A 19,399-nucleotide genomic window follows, 5' to 3' on the forward strand; every position below is an offset into this window, starting at 1 on the left:
GTTTCAGAGTGAGAATAGCAGAGCATGTTGCTAGGCCTGAATCCCATTAAACTCAGGACAGTTTGCTTTGGAGTAAAAATGCTTATAGCTGCACCACATAATTTTATTTTTATTTCTAAATGGTTAAAATAAAACTGAATGCAAGCAGGTTAAACCCAGTTTATTAAACATATAATTCAGAACACCAAAAGACACTTGAAGACAAAAAAAAAAGTAAAATTCATAAATCTACTTACACAACAATTTCCATTAATAATAAGAGCTGGAGACATCTCTACTATGAACTTCATGAAGTATTCATAACTGTACACTTAAGAACAAAGAAATTAAATTTTAATAATTAAACTATTTAAGTTCGTAAAAATGAAGGTTAATTCCAAGCTTTTCCATTCTGAAGCCTGAATCAGCGACCTTCAACCACATACATCAGCTCAAATCCAACTCATTGAGATGCATCGAAATGAAATTAGTGGGGCAATTTAGCTGTGATTAATTAAAATCCCATTATTTCCAACAAAACTGAATAATTGTATGCAAATAAAGAACCAAGTTGCTCCCTTCTCAAATTAGGACCATTTCCTCTCTGCCTCCCTACAAAAACGGATCTGAATGTGTCTTTTCCCTCTCATGCAAAGAAACGTTTTGCCCAGTTCACTGCTACACTTTTCTTCCGAACAGTTCTAGCCCCTTTGCTGCCACTAAACAGAAAAACATTCAATAAATGTTATGGCTTGTATATCCAGCAGTCTCTCATTACATTAGTGGAAGGATTTATACTAGTGCAACAGAACGTGCCCTTCTTCCTCCATGTACTCCCCTAAACCTGTCCTATGTTTAACCCACGTACCCTTTGGGGCAGATTTTAGGAGTTTGTGGGGCTCAGTATGCCTCTGAATACGAGTTCCCTATGAACACAAAGGTAGAGAGAACAGTGCTATTGTTACTGAGTTTCTTGTTACTTCCTGGGGAAAGGAAAACTGAATTTTTAAATATTATTATTATTAGGACTTATGAGTTGCTTTTCAAAGCAAAACAGCAAACTCACAACGAAAATTAAAACCAACAATAACGCTGAAACAAACAAACAAACAAAAGCGAAAAACAATGATACGCATTAATAAACAGGCAAAATAAAGCTGATTGCCAAAGGCTCCTGCATCTTCAGTAGCTGTGCAGAAAAGAAAATTGCATTAGGGGCAGCGTGTCTTCCATGCCACACTTGCTAAAATGCCCACTCCCTAAACTGCAGAAGCTTTCCCCGCTCGGCCACTATAAGGTCCTCCAGTGTCGTATAAAAACATCTCCCCTCACCCCGCCCAGCACCGACTCCTCCTGACCTGGAAACACAACAGCACGTGACGTAAAAAACAACCCGCTCTAGGCCACAGCATCTCTCTGGTGATGCCCCCCCACCCTTGCACTTTGCATCGGAGGAGCGGAAAGCCGGAAGTATCTATAATAACCACCCATAAAAAGATAGAACGAGGGTAGAGCGGCTCACCATGGCAACCCTGATGGGGACGTCGCTCTACCCAGAGCAGCCTCTATGGTGGGCTCTGCTTTAGCTCGTGGGCGGCTTAAGACTGGAAGCGCCGACGAGAGCCGGTCTCTTCCTTCCGGTTTGCTGCAGAGTTGGGATTGTGAATCCCACCCCCCACCCCACCCCCCGGGCAGAGAATGACGTCTGACTGCTGGAGATGGAGGGCCAAAGGCAGGTCAGGAGAATGGGCTGCTGGGGAAGCTCCCCGGAGGCTTAGCACGAGGAGCAAGGGGCTCCGGGTTGGGCTGCTGGCTGGGCGCGCATTGTTTGGCTCTTGCTCTTTGCAGCCCTGCGAGGTTGGTGAGGGTGGCGGGGGTGGGGTTGGTCCTGCTTCTCTCGCGCTGTTAATTCTTCTTTCATCCGAGGAGTTCAGAGGAGTGGGAGATCCTCATCCCGCTTCCCCTTTGTCCTCCCACCCCAATCGCCCTAAGTTGAAGGCAGCATATGCTATGCTGGGTTTTTATAGCCTGTTGGAAGCCGCCCAGAGTGGCTGGGGGATTTTAGCCATTTCTTCTGAAGATAACCCACAAGGTAGTGGAGGTTTAGGACCAGAGCTTTCCTTCTCCTACATAGGCTCCTTTCCCAGGTTGACAAGCCCCATCTCCCTCTCATTTCTCTCTACAGCACGTACGGAAACCGCCCTCTTGACTGTTGGACTCACTATTGGTCTCATCCATTCAACCTGTCAGAGCCTGTCTTCGCATGCAGGGGAAGTCCCTTACCAAGGGTTTGAGACCCATTGGCTACCCTCACCTGGATTAGCGGACCAGTTGAAGCCATTCCCAGGGAGTAGTGACTGTCTTGTACTGACAGCTTCTAGGAGTCATGTGTGAGAACTAGGTGCAGGGAGCATGATATGTCCCCCACCAGAGGTGCTACTCATTCCCTAGCACCCCATACACCCCTGGGTAAATTATAGTGCCCAGGATTTTTTGTGCTAAGAGAGAGGGAGGAAAACATTTCCCCTCTCCATACCATGTATAATTTTATACTCTTCAATCATGTCATTGATGTGATAGAAGGCACTTTCAGAAGAATGAGAATCTCCCTCCTTGCCCTTCTTCTTAACAGGGGCTTGACTTTCAAAGAGGTGGCCGTGTGTTTCACCGAGGAGGAATGGGTTCTGCTAGATCCAGGCCAAAGGGCTCTCTACTGGGAAGTCATGGCAGAGAACTATGGGATGGTAGCCTCCCTGGGTAAGTATCTGTGAAGGTGTGCTAACCCTAATGTTCCTATTGCTTAAGACCCCCTCTAGCTGGTTCCCATTCCTAGGATCTCCAGCCTCCTTCCATGTCACATCATAAGTACACACCTCAAACCAATACTTCTTTACACAAACTGAGGAGCTTGCAAGAGGCAGTAATAGCCGTGAACTTGGATGACTTTAAAAGAGGATGAGATCAGTTCCTGGAGGATAAGACTACATTGTCTTACTTCTGTATTCCAGCTGCTGGAAACTGCAGAAGGGAAGAGTGTAGCTACACTTAGGTCCTGCTTGCAGGCTTCCCATGGACATCTGTTGGCCACTGTGAGAACAGGATGCTGGACTAGATGAGCCACTCTGTACGTTTGCATCTCAGGCAGGAACTCAAGGATGTCAACAAGGCCAGGTTGAGCTTGTGGTTTTTCCATATCAAGTGTCAAGATAACACTCAGCCTTAGCATTCTCCAGCCATTCTCATTATATTGATTCTCGTCACTGGTTCATCAAAATGGCTTTTCTTGGGCTGTTCTTGGAGACTTTAATTCTCTCTTCAGTGGCCAAATGCAAGGTGGGCATCTGTCGCATCTGACCAAAGAAGCCTGATAGATCTGATTAGTGGGCTACCCTCTCAGTCCTCAGGCTTTCCCTCCTAGCCTGAGTAAGATAAATGAGAATGTGTGCATCTGTGCTAGGGTGGGGTAATCTTTTTCCTATGAAAGTTTGTTCACCATAGGAAAAGCCAGTGTGGGGCACAGCCAACAGTGGGCAGAGTTGCAGGACTGCAGAAGGCTCTGTGCCATCCCTTCTGTCTGGCCCCATATGCACTATACAGTACAGTATCCTGCCACTTGAAACAGTCATGGCTTCCCCCACAGAGTCCCCAAGAAATGTGATTTTGAAGGGTTCTGAGAGTTGTTAGGAGACACCTGTTCCTTTCACAGCTGCAATTCTGAGAGTTCCCTGGTAACAAGAATTGACTGTAAAACCACACTGGGAAAATAGAAAAAAACAGAGTGGTCAGACATGAGCCATAGAGAGTGAGAGACAGGGACATATTGGGCTAAGAGTGTGTGTGTGTGTGTGTGTGTGTGTGTGTGTGTACACTTGTACCTTGGAAGTTGAACGTCTTGACTCCTGAACAAAACGGCTCCCGAACTATTGAAACCCAGAAGTGATTGTTCTGGTTTTCGAACATTCTTTTGGAAGCCGAATGTCCAATGTGGCTTCTGCAGCTTCCGATTGGCTGCAGGAGCTTCCTGCAGCCAATCAGAAGCCGCAATTTGGTTTCTAAACACTTTGGAAGTTGAATGGACTTCCGGAACGTATTCCATTTGACTTCCAAGGTACGACTATACTAGCCCTCGAGAGTCTGGGCTCACTCTCCTCAGTGAAGTTATACTATGATGGGTGGGGAGGGTAGTATTGCCCAAATTAGTGAGCCATCCAATGGAAGCCAAATGTTGGAAGGTTCAGGAAAGGCAAAAGGAGCACAGAGTGAGAAGCAGCTCAGATTTCTTTAAAAGTTGGTTAGACAAATTCATTTAGGACAAGGCTATCGGTATCTGCCAGCTAGGCTGGCTACGTTCTACCTCTACTGGAAAGGCGGATTTAGGGGAGCGTGATTGGCTTGTTTTTACTGGGTGTAGAACCCCTGGGGTGCTGCAGCTATGATGTAGAATGCAAGGCTAGGTGTTGCACAGGGATCCACTGAAATTTGAGACCCCAGTGTCTGCCACGGTTAGAGGCAGGATGCCTCTGAATGCCAGTTGCTGGCAGTCATAAGTGAGGAGAGCAATATTGCACTCAGAAGGTTGTTGTGAGAACAGAATGTTGGAACTAGATGGACCATTGGCCTGATCCAGTTGCCAGGCTCTTACGTTCTCTTTTCTTTTCAGTCCAGGAGCTGCAGCCAGGAATGAATGTGGAAGCGTGGGAGTTGGCAGCAGCCCATGAACCCGGGGAAAGAATGGAAAGAGGAGAAAATGAGACTCCTGCAGTCCAACCTGGGACTGAGAGACAGTTTCTGTGTAGGGCAAGTCTGCCGCAGGCCAAGCAGACTCCTGCTTCTAGGTCCCAGCTGGAATGGGAAGACCAGTTCCTGAACTTCCTGAAGACAGCAGCATCCCCTCCCTCTGGGCTTCCCTGCCCCCAGTCCTCATTGGTGTCTGATATAAGGGAATCCCAGGCTTCTTTGAAGGGGGTCATGAACCACAGCCATGGACATAGTGGAGAAGGCGTTGATCACACCCTGCCAGGCCTTGGCTGTGAAACTCCAGGAAGCCCGAAGTATTTTGTGAAAGTGAAAGAAGAGGTTTTGTCTGAGGAGGAGAGTGTTGGCGTGGAGATGCAAGGGAGGCCGGAAGAAAAAGTGAGATGATCTCTAAACTCCTCTTTTGTCTGAACAGAGATGAGGAGAATCTGTGGTCCTCCGGATATTGCTGAACTACATTTCTAATCATACTTTATTCTTCCACTCCTGCTGTTTATATACTAAAGAAGGATGGAGAGAGAATCCAGTCCCAGGTCCCCCTGCTTACACTGGTGGTGCAATCATGTCAAAGGCAGTCAAGGGCTTTGTGTGGATTGGGGTGGGTGATGGCAGAGAACAGGTCTTCCCTTGTCTTGTGGCACACACCACGTGAAATTACTAATATAATTATTTCATTCTCTATCCCACGCTTCCTCCTGAAGACGCCCAAGGTGGAAAACGCATCAATTATAACGGGGAGAAAAAGGATCCTAAGAGCAATTTAAAACATTCTAAAAACGTAGATCTCATTGTGTGCCATTTCAGCCACCAAAGGCATGGTTAAATATCAGTGTTTTTTTAAAAAAAATTCATGAAAGTCAATAACGAGGGAGACAAATGCACATCGCTAGGTCCACAAATAGGGAACCACCACTATAAAGGCCCTGTCATGGGCCAGTGCCAACCAGAAACCCCCGAGTGGTGTTTGGTGACACCCCCACCAAGACTTCACCTGCCACTTGTAGCGTCAGAGATGATTGATGTTGGAGAAGACCCTCTTTTAGGTGCTATGCTTTGTACTGAGTTGCACTCCTCTTTCTCTTTTAGGCAGTGAGGCCTACAGGAGACGATAATGCCTCCTTGTCAGAGCAGGATCTGATGGACTCAGTGAAGATGCGAGAGAACGATCTCTTGGGTAAGGTTTGTCAGGGGTGACTCCAGGGATGCTACCAGGCTGTTATTTGAAGCAGTTCCTTTTTTTAAAAAAAACATACCTTTATGTTAAGTTTTAAGAGTATCGGAAAAGCCCTGCTGGATCAAAGCCTTATCTAAGCCTGGCATCCTGTTTCCCAGAGTGGCCAACCAGAGGCCTATCTGGAAGCACCAGGTCCATAGTCCTTCCCTGTTGCTCCCCCACCTGCTGCTACACTGTCCCTGAACATGGAGGCTCCATATAGCGGTTTTTGGTAACCATCCTTCCCTCCATTAATTTATCTGATGGCCTTTATAGTCATTAAACCGATTGCTATTGCCACATCTTCTGACAACACATTCCACAAATTGGTTGCTAGAATGCTATTCTATAAATATTAATAATGAACTCATTTTCCAAATAAGAGTCCACGCATAGCCAGAAGAACAATACCCTGCCATCTGTGGAGAGGATATGTACCAAGCACACCCTCTTCCTAACTGGCAGTCAAGGAATTGTTACGGGGAGGAAATGATTCCCATAAACAACCCATAGTTTGCTCATAATAGATAAAATAAATTAAAAAATTGTCCATTAGCACCTTAGAGACCAACTAAGTTTGTTCTGGGTATAAGCTTTCGTGTGCATGCACACTTCTTCAGATACCATAAATATCATAATATATATTTATTGTAATGCCCACAATAACTGATGTGTACTCTGGTAGGGGTTTTTTAAATTGTTGTTTTGTTTAAATAGTTTTTCTCCTATGTTACTGAAACTTAATACAAACCACTTTGGGGAAGAGCCATTGTAACTCAGTGGGAGACAAGAAGGAGGCCAAGCGAGCATCTGTTGGCTCTGCCTGTCATTGGCTCTGGTTTCGCCTACCATTGTGGGGTAGGAGAGAAGAAGAGGGGAGGCAATTCCCATTCCAGGGAATTGTGGGAAAATTAAAGAGGCCAGGGATCTCTTCCTTTGCTGGGATTTCTGCTTCTTTCCATTTCGAGGCAAGTAACATTCTTGCCACTGTAGTAGCATACATGAATAAGTTTCTGTACAATTTAGGTAATTCTGTAGCTATAATTCCCAAAAGAAAAGCTTCTGGTTGTTTTTTGTTGTTTTTTTACAAACGTTATTTTAAACATCCTTTTCAATTCATTATATATCATTTCCCAGTAAGCTTTTTAACCTTACTACAGGTAAGGACAACAGTTTCCTTACCCCTGATCTAACCAGCTGATCAGCTGAACACTAGTTTTAATTATTATTATTTTTCAAAAATTGAAGGCTCCCTACCACTCTCTGTTTCTCATGTCATTTCTCTTGTTTGTTTCAGGAAACGGCAACGGAGCGCTCAAGTCTGAGGAGACCTTTTGGCAAGGAACACCTAAGCGAATGAGCCACAGGAGGACATCCCTGGAAATCTCCATGGGGGGATGTTTTTGGGGTCCCAAAGTAGAGGAGACTCCTGAGACTCGGCAGCATGTTGACAGCTACCAAGAGAGCAAGCCTAACCTAGCTCTGCTTTGTGGGGAAGATGCTAAAAATGCACCCAGGAGGACCTTTCCTGAGAACCTCCTGAGCACTGAGGGGAGGAAGGGAGGCCAAGAGAACGGGATCAGCCTCCATCGGAACGTTCCCCTTCTGGAAGACGAGACAATGCCACCGGAAGCAGAGAAAGTGTATAAGTGCTCCTATTGTGGGAAGTCTTTCGGCGATAGTTTGGACTTGGTTGCCCACGAGAGGACCCACATTGGCGAGAAGATCTACAAGTGTCCGCAATGCGAGAAACGGTTCTCTCACCGGATCGACCTCCTGACGCACAAGAAGAACCACAAGGGAGAGAAGGTGCACCGGTGTGATTCGGACTGCGTGAAGTGCTTCGAGCAGCGAGCTTTCCTGATGGGGCACCAGATTGCCCACTCCGGGGACAAAGCCTGCCGGTGCTCCGTGTGCGGGGAGTGCTTCAGCTGGAAGTCCAACCTCATCAGGCACCGGAGGACCCACACGGGAGAGAAGCCCTATCACTGCGCCGAGTGCGGGAAAAGCTACACGCGTAATACCGCCCTGATTAGACACAAGAAGGTTCATGGTGGGGAGAGACCCTGCGACAGCAGTGCTCCGAGCATAGGGCCAGCTTCAGTGTGGGTTCTCCTGGTGTAAGAATTGGCAGAAGAGGTGACCCAACTTTGGTTTGCCCTCAGCCAGCCCCTACCTCACCTGCCCTCAACTTGCCACCAATCTGGGGAGTGGCCCAGCCGGTAGGCTGCCTCCATCGTCTTAGGATGTCCCTTGTAGAGTTCAGCAGGAAGGAAGAGGGGAGAACTAGCATTCTAGTTGGATCTGCCTGTCATTGACTCTCTGGCACCACCTACTGTTGGGCTCCCCGCCTTCCGCCCCATTATTGCCAGTGGAAACAAGCCACCGCCAATAGAGAGAGAAAACACGGAAGTGGTTCACAACTGTGGCAAGCGTCTTCTGGATTCCACATGGGTTGACGAATTGCTGAACATTTTTCGTGGATGGGAGAGTTTTCTGGGCAGCGTTTTTAAAAACCACATATGCAGCAGAGGAGCAGTGGTAAGTGGTCCTGAGCGCATAGCCTGCCTTATGCACATGGCTGGGTGCAGTGAGAGACTGGCCTGCACCTTTTCAAACTGAAGGTGCAGGACCTGCCATTTTTAATTTCCCAGATTCATTTTTAATTTTTTAAAATGAGAACACTCTGGGCAAGTAAAAATCTAGCACATCAGGAAAAATTGTTCTAGCCCAGCTTGCTCCCTGATGCACTAGGTTTCTATGTGCAGGGCCTTTTTTACATGGAGGAACATTTTGAAAAATAGTTTTTTCTTGCTACAGTCGGCAGCAGTACAATGCACTCTATGCTGCCTATAGACTCTGCCACCTTATATTGTAGCCTTCTTGGAGTTCATCGATTGGGTCTGCGTTGCTCCAGGACAGGAGGAAGGAAGTCAAATTACACCGAGGTTGGTTCAAAGAAAGAGTTTATTCTGCTCTCCAGATAGCAGAAGGCACTTGTGTGATCAAGTCCACAGCAAGTCCAAAGAAATGACAAGTTTCATGCAGTATATATATCCTCCAGGAACCCTCTCCCTCCTTCCCATATGAATCCAACCACGTCAGCCTATGTACGCAGGTTGACACCACATATGTTCTTGCTCTGGTATTCTTAACCATAAAAGGGAATTCCTTCCTGTACTTCTGACCATAAAAGGATCTTCCTCTTCCTACTCTTATCGGGGAGAAAGAGGTTGTCATCTCCGAGAACACGCTTTGGCCTTGTTCCGGACTTAGGTCTGTGCGTCTTTTGTGGTCAGCACATAAGATAAGGTACAAATGTGTCTTTTCTGTTCTACTGGTGCAGTCAGGGTCATCCCTGCCGTCACAAGCTGATAAAGGAGAGGGCTCTGAGCACGGCTGGGTTTCTGTTTATACATTGACTCAGAGCTCAAGTTAATGGATTTTAGCTAAGGAAAAATAGGGATTTTGGTGCAGTTTCAAACTGCCTTCACAGTCAGTTTTGGGTTTGGGAAACCCATTCCTTCAATATGATTGTATACAAGCAACTCTCCGTTTGTGTGGGACTTGTGTTCCTGGTCCCCATGTGCATCAGTGGGATGTGTGTAAGTCTGCTCTGCCCCCATTCCACCCCCTTTTCGGTACTGAAAACTGCATTCATGTCAGTGGTCACACATGTGCCGATCACACACAAATGGGGAGTTGCCTACATATAAGGCCAGGTACCCAAACTAAAGTTTCAGAGTTCAGGCCTGTGAAAATGGATTTCCCTCTTCTGCACCACTTTTGGGTTCACATCCAAAAACCCACACTTGGAATAATATTGTAGGGATGCTCTCCTTTCTAGGAGGCTTCAGGGAGAGCAGGGTGTTGAGCGAAGGGAGGAAAACACTACTATTATTATTTCATTTTTAAAGAAGTAGCAAGATCTTGGAGACTAGAGTGCGGATTATGAACAGGGCAGGCATCTCAACAAAAGTTGTGTTGCCACCCCTCCCACGATCATAGCTTCTATCAGAAGTATTGGAGCAGGGATTGGGAACCTCTTTGCCTTCTAGATACAGTCAGACGACCAGCTCCTATCATCCTTGACCATTAGCTATCCTGGCTGGCTGGGGCTAATGGGAGTTGGAGGGGCCACACATTCCGTACCCCTGCTGCTCTTATGAGACAGTGTGAATGTGGATAGGCCTTCCAAGACTCCTCTAGCACACTAGTTCCCCAGAGAATCTGGTGCAGTTTTCCGTAAGGGTTGTTACTTGGCTCAAGGCTTTTTCACCTTTATAAACTCCTCACTAGGAAGATAGTGCCACGTGGGCTTTTGTTTTGGGGTGATGTGTGAAATTTGAAAAGAAAACAGCTCTTTCATAAGGGTAGATGCTCAAGAATTTGTTCTCATTTAGAACAATGCTGCCAATGTACAGTCATACTTTGGTTTTCAAACGCCGTGGGAGTCGAACGTTTTGGCTCCCGATGATTGAAAACTGGAAGTGATTGTTCCGGTTTTCGAACGTTCTTTGCAGCCAATCAGAAGCCGCGCCTTGGTTCCCGAACATTTTGGAAGTCGGACGGACTTCCGGAACGTATTCCATTCAACTTTCAAGATACCACTGTATGAACATTTGAAAAACTCCTCTCCATTAATTAGGTTTTCATTAGGTTTTCCATTAATTCATATGGCAGGGAAAGAAAGCTCATTTCTTCGTTTGGGTATCCCATTGTGTGTAGCTCTTTGGTTAGGCAAGAGAAAGAAGTCTGTGGCCCTTGAGATGTTGCTGGACTTCAACTCCCATCACCCCCAGCCACGATGGCTAATGGTCAGGGATGATGGGAGTTGTAGTTCAGCAGCACCTGGAGAACCACAGGTTCTGTATCCCTCCTTTAGCAAGATCTCCATTATTTTCCAAGAAGGAGGAGTACAAGTGCTTCTCCTGTACTTAAAAAAATAATAATTTTGAATATGCTGCATAACAAACCTGTACAGTGGTATCTCCAGTTGTGAATGGGATCTGTTCCAGGGGTCTGGCCGCATCCCGAGGAATTCGCAACCAGAGAATTGCTTCTGTGCATGAGCACGGCATGTAGAGTGCTTTTGCGCATGCATGCGCAGTGGAACCCAGAAAAATACTTCTGGGTTTGCTCCGTTCGCATCCCGAAGTTTATGTATCCAGTGGGATACGTAAGCAGAGGTATGACTGTACACTATAAAGTTCTCGGGTGGCATGGCTACCTGGGTCATGATAAAATAAAAGCACATAGAGGATTCACTAATAATTTGGTGAAAAAGGCCCTATTCAAAGTCTGGGGGAAAAAATAAAACAATAGTAACAGCCAAAACTCCCTGGTGGCTATCAGCCTTGCATAGAAGCAATATGAAAGATAACTGGCTAACATATAGGGAACTCGTAGAAGAGAGAAAAGATTGCCCAACAGTAAATAAATTTGAAGAATTAAAAGAGAGGGGGTGATTTAATCAGAATATTTCCAATTAAAAACAATATTTGAGAAGGATAGTAAGCTTAAGGGTTTTGATAAAAAAATCTCGGTATGGGAAAAAGAAATTTTATATAACTACCAAGAGACTCTTTCAAAAATATATAAACTGTTACAAAATGGGAAAGTAGAAAAGGAGGAAAAAGGAGACGCTATTAAAAAATGGGAACAAGATCTGGGCCACCCAATTGAATATAATGAATGGGAAAGACTATGGACAAAAAATATAAATTTTACAGCATGTTACCTAATAAGAGAGAACTATATGAAAATGTATCACAGGTGGTACCTGGCACCAGAAAGGCTTGCAAAAATGAATAAAACATATAATAATAAGTACTGGAGATGCAACGTACAAAAAGGAACCTTCTACCATGTGTAGTGGACATGCCCCAAAATTGGGAAATTTTGGAGCATGATCCACGAAGAAATGAAGAAAATATTAAGAATATCATATAGTAAAAGGCCAGAGGCATTCCTTTTAGGAATTTTAAATGATGATATTCCAAAAGACAAAACTATTTTTTTCTTATACGCAACGTCTGCTGAAAGAATCCTGGTGGCTAAGTACTGGAAAGGGAATCAGTTACCCACTAGGGGAGAGTGGCTATGTAAGCTCTCAGAATACCTAGAATTAGCCAAATTGACAGATATAATAAGACAAAAACCAAAAAGTGAAGTAAAAAAAGAATGAAAGTGCCTAAATGAATACCTCAAAAGTCAAGGTTCGAGGGCAGAAATCTGGCTGAGTCTGAAATAACCTTGTGAAGTGAAAGGATATGAAAGAAGGATTTATATCTAGGTGTTAGGATAGAGAGGATAAAGAAAACAGGAAGACACAATGAGAGATAAAGGAGGTTCTGTGGGATTGGTGGAAGTCAATGTCTTGTTGTTGTTTTAGTGTTTATAATATTAACTTGTAAGGTATGGATTTGTTTGTTTGTTTTTTGTTTTCAAATGTTGATTTTTGTGTGTTGTGTATTGTTATTTTTTGATATCTTTCGTGTTGTTGTGTGGAAAATACTAATAAAATTCATTTATTTAAAAAAAAACTTACTAAGAGCTGATGGGTGAAATTAGCTGGGAGTGTGAACGAGTAATAAATTTTGTATATAATGCATGCTTGCGATTTCTTGGCTTTTTCTTCTTCTATCACTCAGTGTTTCAAGATGTGTACCATCCACATGGTTCTTGTCAATTCCACACACGCAGGACTGGACCATCCACTGTCAGGGCTGTTGGCCTATTTTGCCCTCATCCCAACATTGTCCTCGGGACCATCTGCTCCTCCTCAGAAATGAGTTGCAGCCTGTGAGGAACTGAAAGTCTGACTTAAAAATGAGCCCTAAAGCCCTTCTTTCCAAGACATAAAACTCCCATTTCGCCCCAACCTCAAGCGGTGTTTTGGAGTATGGAGTGTATCTGTGAGTTCCAGACAAACAACCCCCACTTTCCTTTCTTTTGTCCTGTTAGGTCAGGGATGGGAAATCGGTGGCATTCCAGACATTTCTGGACTCCCCCCAGTGGTCAGGGATAGTGAGAGATGTGATCCAATTATAGCCTTTCACCTACAACCAGTACATAGCCTTTCTTTACTTTGACTGTCAAACCAGAGGTTAGGTTAGGGTATTAAGTACTGACACTATTTCTATTCAAGCCCTGCTCCCCACATCCTGCCATCCTCAAATCTAGTTCCCTTTCTCGGTCATGTGCCGGACTGAAGGCGACAGTTTGGCTTCCGGCTCTATGTGGCTTTCTTTACTAGGGCTCTCTGGCCCAGATCCCAAGAGGGGATCTGGTTGTTGGTGCAACACTCATAATTGCTTCATTTCTTATCACTCCGGGGCAGAAGTTGCAGAGCTTTCTAAGTCAGGAATATTAGAGCAGAGTGTCTGCTTTTGTTCCATTATTATTATTATTATTATTATTATTATTATTATTATTATTATTTATTATTTGAATTTATATACTGCCCTATACCCAGAGGTCTCAGGGTGGTTCACAGAAAAGACATGGGAGCCCCTTCATATGGCAATAAACCATTAACATTGGGGAAGAATCGCAGAATAACCCCTAAAGCAGAATGATATGTGGATTGTCCCATATAAATACAGCACTACTGCACTATTATTGCATCAATGATATTGTGGCATCTGAATATAGACTGCATTTTTAATCAAGACTTATATTGGCTTATATCTTGATCAGGTTCCTAAATTAAATGGGCTTAGATTTTCAAAATGTTTCATGCCAGGCAGAAAAAACCTTGGCAAGAGGTTTTCTCCTAAGACAAGAGGGCCCCATTGATTTATAGAAGAAAAACAATTCTCAAAGTCATAAAAAGGGAGAATTACATATGCTGCCCCAAGGCTGAAAAAACACTATTAAGAATGGGTAAATAAGTAAAATGATACCAATGGGCCTCACGTTAAACCTTGAGCTGAATTCTCTAAGGCCAGGAGCAAATGAAAAAAAAAAAAACATTTAGCTGACAGAAAAAGGAGAACATTTTTAGGAAATCTTCTAAAGCTGTTTCTTTCTTAAACTGAGAGTTAAAAAGGCAATAAATGTTGAGAAGAGCTAATGGGAGAAGCATCTAGCTGGCTGGGAAAGGAGGGGGAAAGGGGGAGGTGTACACTGATCAGGTTTCTTTTAAAAGCTGTGTTTTACTGAGTTCCTTCCTTTTTACTTTGAGAAGCTTTATTCTTTTAAGAGGCTACCTATGATAATGTATGAAATATATTAGCTTAAATATATTGGCTTAAATGTAATTATGCAAAGGATTTAAGGAATGCTAGATTCTTATTTCATATGGTTGTAAGAGTTGTATTTATCCTGAAATTAAGTCAGCCACCAGCCTAGCCCCCCTGCCAGACAGAAGACGCCATCCAAGCACTCTTGATATATAGTTGTCAGGCATTTGTTTAGAAACCTTAAATGAAGGAAATCTTTCAATGTTGATGTGAACTCAAGATCCTTGACATCTGTTGAACATAAAAATGTAAGATTAAACATTTGTTTTAGAAGGCAATAGGGCAAGAGGTGAGCTGGTAATTAAGATTCCATGTAAGATATATTATTACTTATATGTCATATATATAGCTCTTTGTCTCCCTTATAAGGGCAAGGAAATGGGTGTATCTTTTGTGGGTGTATCTTTTGTGATTGGTTCTACCAAACAGCCAATAGGAATTCCAACCAGGCTGATTGGACAGAGGCAGCCACAGGAGGAGCAAAGGGGGCTGGATTAAGGGAATATAAGTGCTGGCCAGAATGGCAGGAGGCCAGGCCAGAGCTTGGTAACCATATACCACTGTGCCTCTCATTTATTTGTCTGACAAATAAATTAATATTTTAATTTCTCTATTGCTGCGTTGAATATTTCATTCCAGCTAAGCGTTAACCACAAGCAGAGGTGCTACATTTTATGGTGCCGTGACTCGGATAAGTGGTCTGCTGGAACGCAGCCCCTTCGCCCTACTGGGCAGGGTACAAGAGAGAGGACAACTGCTTACCCAAAGCGCGCACTGGTAAATTTTTCCAGGGGGAACGCAGAAGACTCGTCTGTCTGATACCCTGCTCACTGGCGGCGACGGAACCGGGGGAAACAGGGAACCAACCAAGGGTAAGTGCACAAAGGGATTTTTGGCCCTCCAATTAATTAGGAGGAAGAGAAGTCTTGATCAAACTTCTGCGTCTCAGTAAGGGGAAACTGAGTACGCTAGGTGGTTGGGTACATCAGATGGTGGTCTGGTGGAGGAAAAGGGAAAATTGGGAGGTAGAGTGTGGTGAAGTATCCAGCGCATTGTATGTGTGAGAAAGTACAGAGCAATCTGTAGCTGACCTGAGTGTGGAGTGGGCAGTACTTCGGTTCCTAGTAAGGCGACTTCACTAGGCAAGGAAACCCACAAAGCGTGTCTGTGAGTGACTGAGTGGATACTTCACAGGGCCATACAATGGGAGTTGGGGGTTCAAAGGGGGAAAATACACCTCTTGAGTGTATGTTAAATAATTTTAAGAAAGCCTTCTCAGGGACATATGGAGTCAAAATGACGCCAGAGCGCTTGAGAACGTTATGTGAACTAGAATGGCCAAAACAAAGTACTGGATGGCCATCCCAGGGAACCTTTGATATAAATTTAGTAAGCAAACTTTGGACTGATATCGCCAAAGAAACTGGAGGGTGCCCAGAACAATTTCCATATATAGATTCCTGGCTGAGCACATTAAATAAAAATCCTCCATGGATAAGGGAATGCAAAGTCCAACGATGCAAATTATTGGCTGTAAAAGCTGAAGCTAGGAAAGGAATCTTGCCAAATAAACTTAAACCCATTTTTGAGGGACCAGAGGAAGAGGTGCTTCCACCTCCCCCCTATGCTCCACATCGAAGGGAGCCTAATCCAAACACTCCACCAGTTGTAACCCCGAGGCAAGAAAGTGGAATGAATAATGGGGGTGGAGTCACAGAGCTTGATTCCTTGATAGATTATGATAAATATCTTCAGGAGGCATTGGAGTCCTATAATAAAGCCCAAGCAGAAGTGGTTATTCCACCTGTGACTCCTAATAGACCTGCATCTAAAGTCTCCTTTAGTGGAACAACTGATTGCCCACCCCAAACCCCTGTACATCCAAGTCCCAGAGAAATATTACAGAAGTTACAGGGAGACCTTAATCGGTCAGCAAGCAATACAGCCAGGCGTATAAAGCTGCTAAAAGAACGCCTTGGAACAGATACCATCCCTTATGATTTGAGGCCCCTAGAGCAAAGTGAAGAGAAAGGTCACGTAGTAGCCCCTCTTAGAAGAGTATTTGATGCACTTGAGGAGCCTGCGCTGGTTAACGGGCAACCCGGACCACGGCCACCTCGAACTTCGACCCTGCAGTACATTCCATTCACAACTACAGATCTGATGAATTGGAAAACACACACCCCATCTTTTGCAGAAAAACCTCAGGCTATGATGGACTTGGTGACTTCAATAGTAAATACTCATAGCCCTACTTGGACAGATTGTCGCCAGCTCCTAAATACTCTTTTCACCACTGAGGAAAGGAGAGACATAATTGAAAAGGCACAGATATATTTGCGTGAGCAGGCCAGAGTGGGAAATATTTTAATATTGACCGTCATCTCCAAGACAACTTTCCCTTGGAAGATCCTAATTGGGATCCAAACAATGCAATTCACCTGACCAGACTTACCACCTACCGCCAGACGCTTGTGCAAGGTATCCGCAGGGCATGTCAGAAGCCCACTAATATGTCTAAAGTTTCAGAAGTAGAACAGAAACCAAATGAGAGTCCGGGAGACTTTTTAGAGAGGCTGCAGGAAGCCTATCGTATATGGACACCTTTTGACCCTGAAGCCCCTGAAAACAGTAGAATGATTACTGCTACATTTGTGGCCCAGTGCGCTTCTGACATTCGTAAGAAAATTCAGAAATCAGAAGGATGGGAAGGGATGCTGATGAGCCAAATTATGGCCATTGCACGCCGAGTTTATCGGAATAGGGATGAGGCTGAGAAACAAGAGAAGAAGAAGTGGCAGAAGGAAAAGATGGTGATGCTAGCCACAGCAGTGAAGCAAGACCACCGCCCCTTAAATGGAGGGAGAGGGCGAGGAAGGAATCCACCATTGGGAAGGAATCAATGTGCAAATTGCAAGAAGGAGGGTCACTGGAAGCGGGAGTGTCCTGAACCCTTGAGGTTGGAAGAAGTACGCCCAGGCCCAGGCCCAGGCCCAGGCTCCGGCCCAAGAAACCAGGGACGGGGACGGGGAATGATCCGAGATGGAAGATATCAGAGACCAGGACAGGGACGGAGTAGAGACAATTTTATTGGACTGGCAGAAGAGGATTTTACCCAAGACTAGGAACGACCGGACTCCATAAAGTTAGGCTTCCAGGAGCCCACGGTCACGATTCAATTAGGGAGCCATTTAATAGACTTTATGATTGATACTGGGGCTGAATACTCAGTACTCCCAGAACTATTGCAGAAAAAGGCATCCAAAAGTGTAATCATTAAAAGTGCCACTGGACAGTCAGCTAAGAGGTCTTTCCTCCAACCTTTGGAATGCCAGATTGGGGGACATCGTTTAACCCATCAGTTTTTGTATATACCTGAGTGTCCAATACCTCTCTTAGGCAGAGATATGCTGTCCAAATTGCAGGCCCAAATCACCTTCACTCCTCGAGGTCCAGAAATGAAACTGCCATCAAAAGCAGCAGGAATAATTACCCTCTCAGTACCTAAGGAACAATCATGGCGCCTAATGTCAGCCTTGCAAGTCCAACCCACATTGGATACAGAATTAAACAAGCTCCTCCGAACTCTACAGGTGCCACCAGGAGTATGGGCCGAAAATAGCCCACCAGGAATGGCTAAGAATATAGCTCCAATTGTAGTAACCCTAAAACCTATGGCTACCCCTGTATCTGTAAAGCAATATCCCTTACCCCGGCGAGCAGCAGAGGGCATCCAGAAACATTTGGACCGCCTATTAAAATATGGTCTGCTTAAGCCTTGCCAATCAGAATGGAACACACCCCTTTTGCCTGTTCGAAAACCTGGGACAGATGAATACAGGCCAGTGCAGGACTTGAGGCTCGTAAACCAGGCTATCGAGACCTTGCACCCAAATGTACCAAACCCATATACCTTGCTGAGTTTGATCCCACCAGAAGCAACATTTTTTACTGTATTGGACTTGAAAGATGCATTCTTCTGTTGCCGGCTGGCACCACAGAGCCAACCTATATTTGCCTTCCAGTGGGAAGACCCTTTAACAGGAACAAAAGGCCAGCTAACCTGGACAAGATTGCCCCAAGGATTCAAAAATTCCCCAACTTTATTTGGCACTGCCTTGGCGAGGGATCTAACAAGTTACCCCTCAATACCGGGAGAAAAGGTAGTTCTGCAATATGTAGATGACCTTATATTAGCGGCAAAGGATTTTGATACCTGTAAAGAAGGGACAGAGGAACTGCTCCACTTGCTCTGGGAAGCTGGCTACCGAGTTTCCCAGAAAAAGGCACAGTTATGTTTAGAAAAGGTCAAATATTTGGGCTTTGACATCTCACACCAACAACGAGCATTGAGACCAGAGAGGAAAGAAGCTATTTGCCTTATCAAGGAACCTACCACAAGAAAACAACTTAGAGGATTCCTGGGAACAGCAGGGTTTTGTAGACTATGGATACCTGATTTCAGCAGTCTGGCCAAGCCCTTACATGAAAGCACTCGAGGTGCAGAAAAGGACCCATTCGTATGGGGACCTGAGCAGAAACAAGCCTTTTTAGTTATCAAACAACGACTTATGGAGGCACCAGCCCTTGGATTGCCTAATTCGGAAAAACCCTTTCAGCTGTATGTACATGAACAGAATGGGATTGCAGCGGCAGTCCTGACCCAGAGACTAGGAAGTTGGAACCGTCCAGTAGCTTATTTGTCTAAACAATTGGACTCAGTAGCAAAAGGATGGCCTCCATGCCTAAGGGCAGTAGCGGCCACTGCAAGCCTTGTCAAAGAAGCTGATAAATTTACCTTTGGCCAGACGATGTATGTGAATGTACCTCATGCTGTTCTGACACTCATGGAATATAAGGGTAGTTATTGGCTAACGAACCCAAGGATGGCTAGATACCAAGGCCTATTGTGTGAAAATCCCAGGATTCATCTACGAGTAGTGAATATGCTCAATCCAGCGACTCTGCTGCCCCTACCAGAGGTAGATGATGAAGAATCACATGATTGTCTCCAAATAATGGATGAAGTTTATTCCAGTAGACCTGATCTGAAAGATGAGCCATTGAAAAATCCAGATGTTGTATATTATACGGATGGTAGCAGTTACCTGCATGAAGGTGCCAGACGAGCAGGATATGCTGTGGTCACCAATGAGGAAGTTGTGGAAGCTGAAGCTTTGCCTGCTGGCACCTCAGCACAAAAAGC

General features: G+C 44.8%; 1 protein-coding gene across 2 annotated transcripts in view; it reads left to right on the forward strand.

Annotated features, from left to right (window-relative positions):
* The first annotated feature begins 2,555 nt into the window (after positions 1 to 2,555).
* LOC309364769 (uncharacterized protein) overlaps positions 2,556 to 19,399 on the forward strand; it is a 46,696-nt gene continuing 29,852 nt past the window's right edge. Inside the window, exons 1-4 of one of the 2 annotated variants that reach the window (XR_014165877.1) lie at positions 2,556 to 2,736; positions 4,640 to 5,112; positions 5,821 to 5,908; positions 7,245 to 9,911. Coding sequence is in view for 1 of the 2 variants with exons in the window: in XM_081902658.1 (XP_081758784.1) it covers positions 2,577 to 2,736; positions 4,640 to 5,112; positions 5,821 to 5,908; positions 7,245 to 8,071 (1,548 nt within the window). In the remaining variant the exon portion in view is untranslated. Of the gene's footprint in view, positions 2,737 to 4,639; positions 5,113 to 5,820; positions 5,909 to 7,244; positions 10,467 to 19,399 lie in introns of those variants that run through there. The other variant, XM_081902658.1, reaches the window with a different exon arrangement.

This window comes from Podarcis melisellensis, assembly GCF_964234715.1.
Source record: "Podarcis melisellensis genome assembly, chromosome: 2".
NCBI classification, from domain to species: Eukaryota; Metazoa; Chordata; class Lepidosauria; order Squamata; family Lacertidae; genus Podarcis; species Podarcis melisellensis.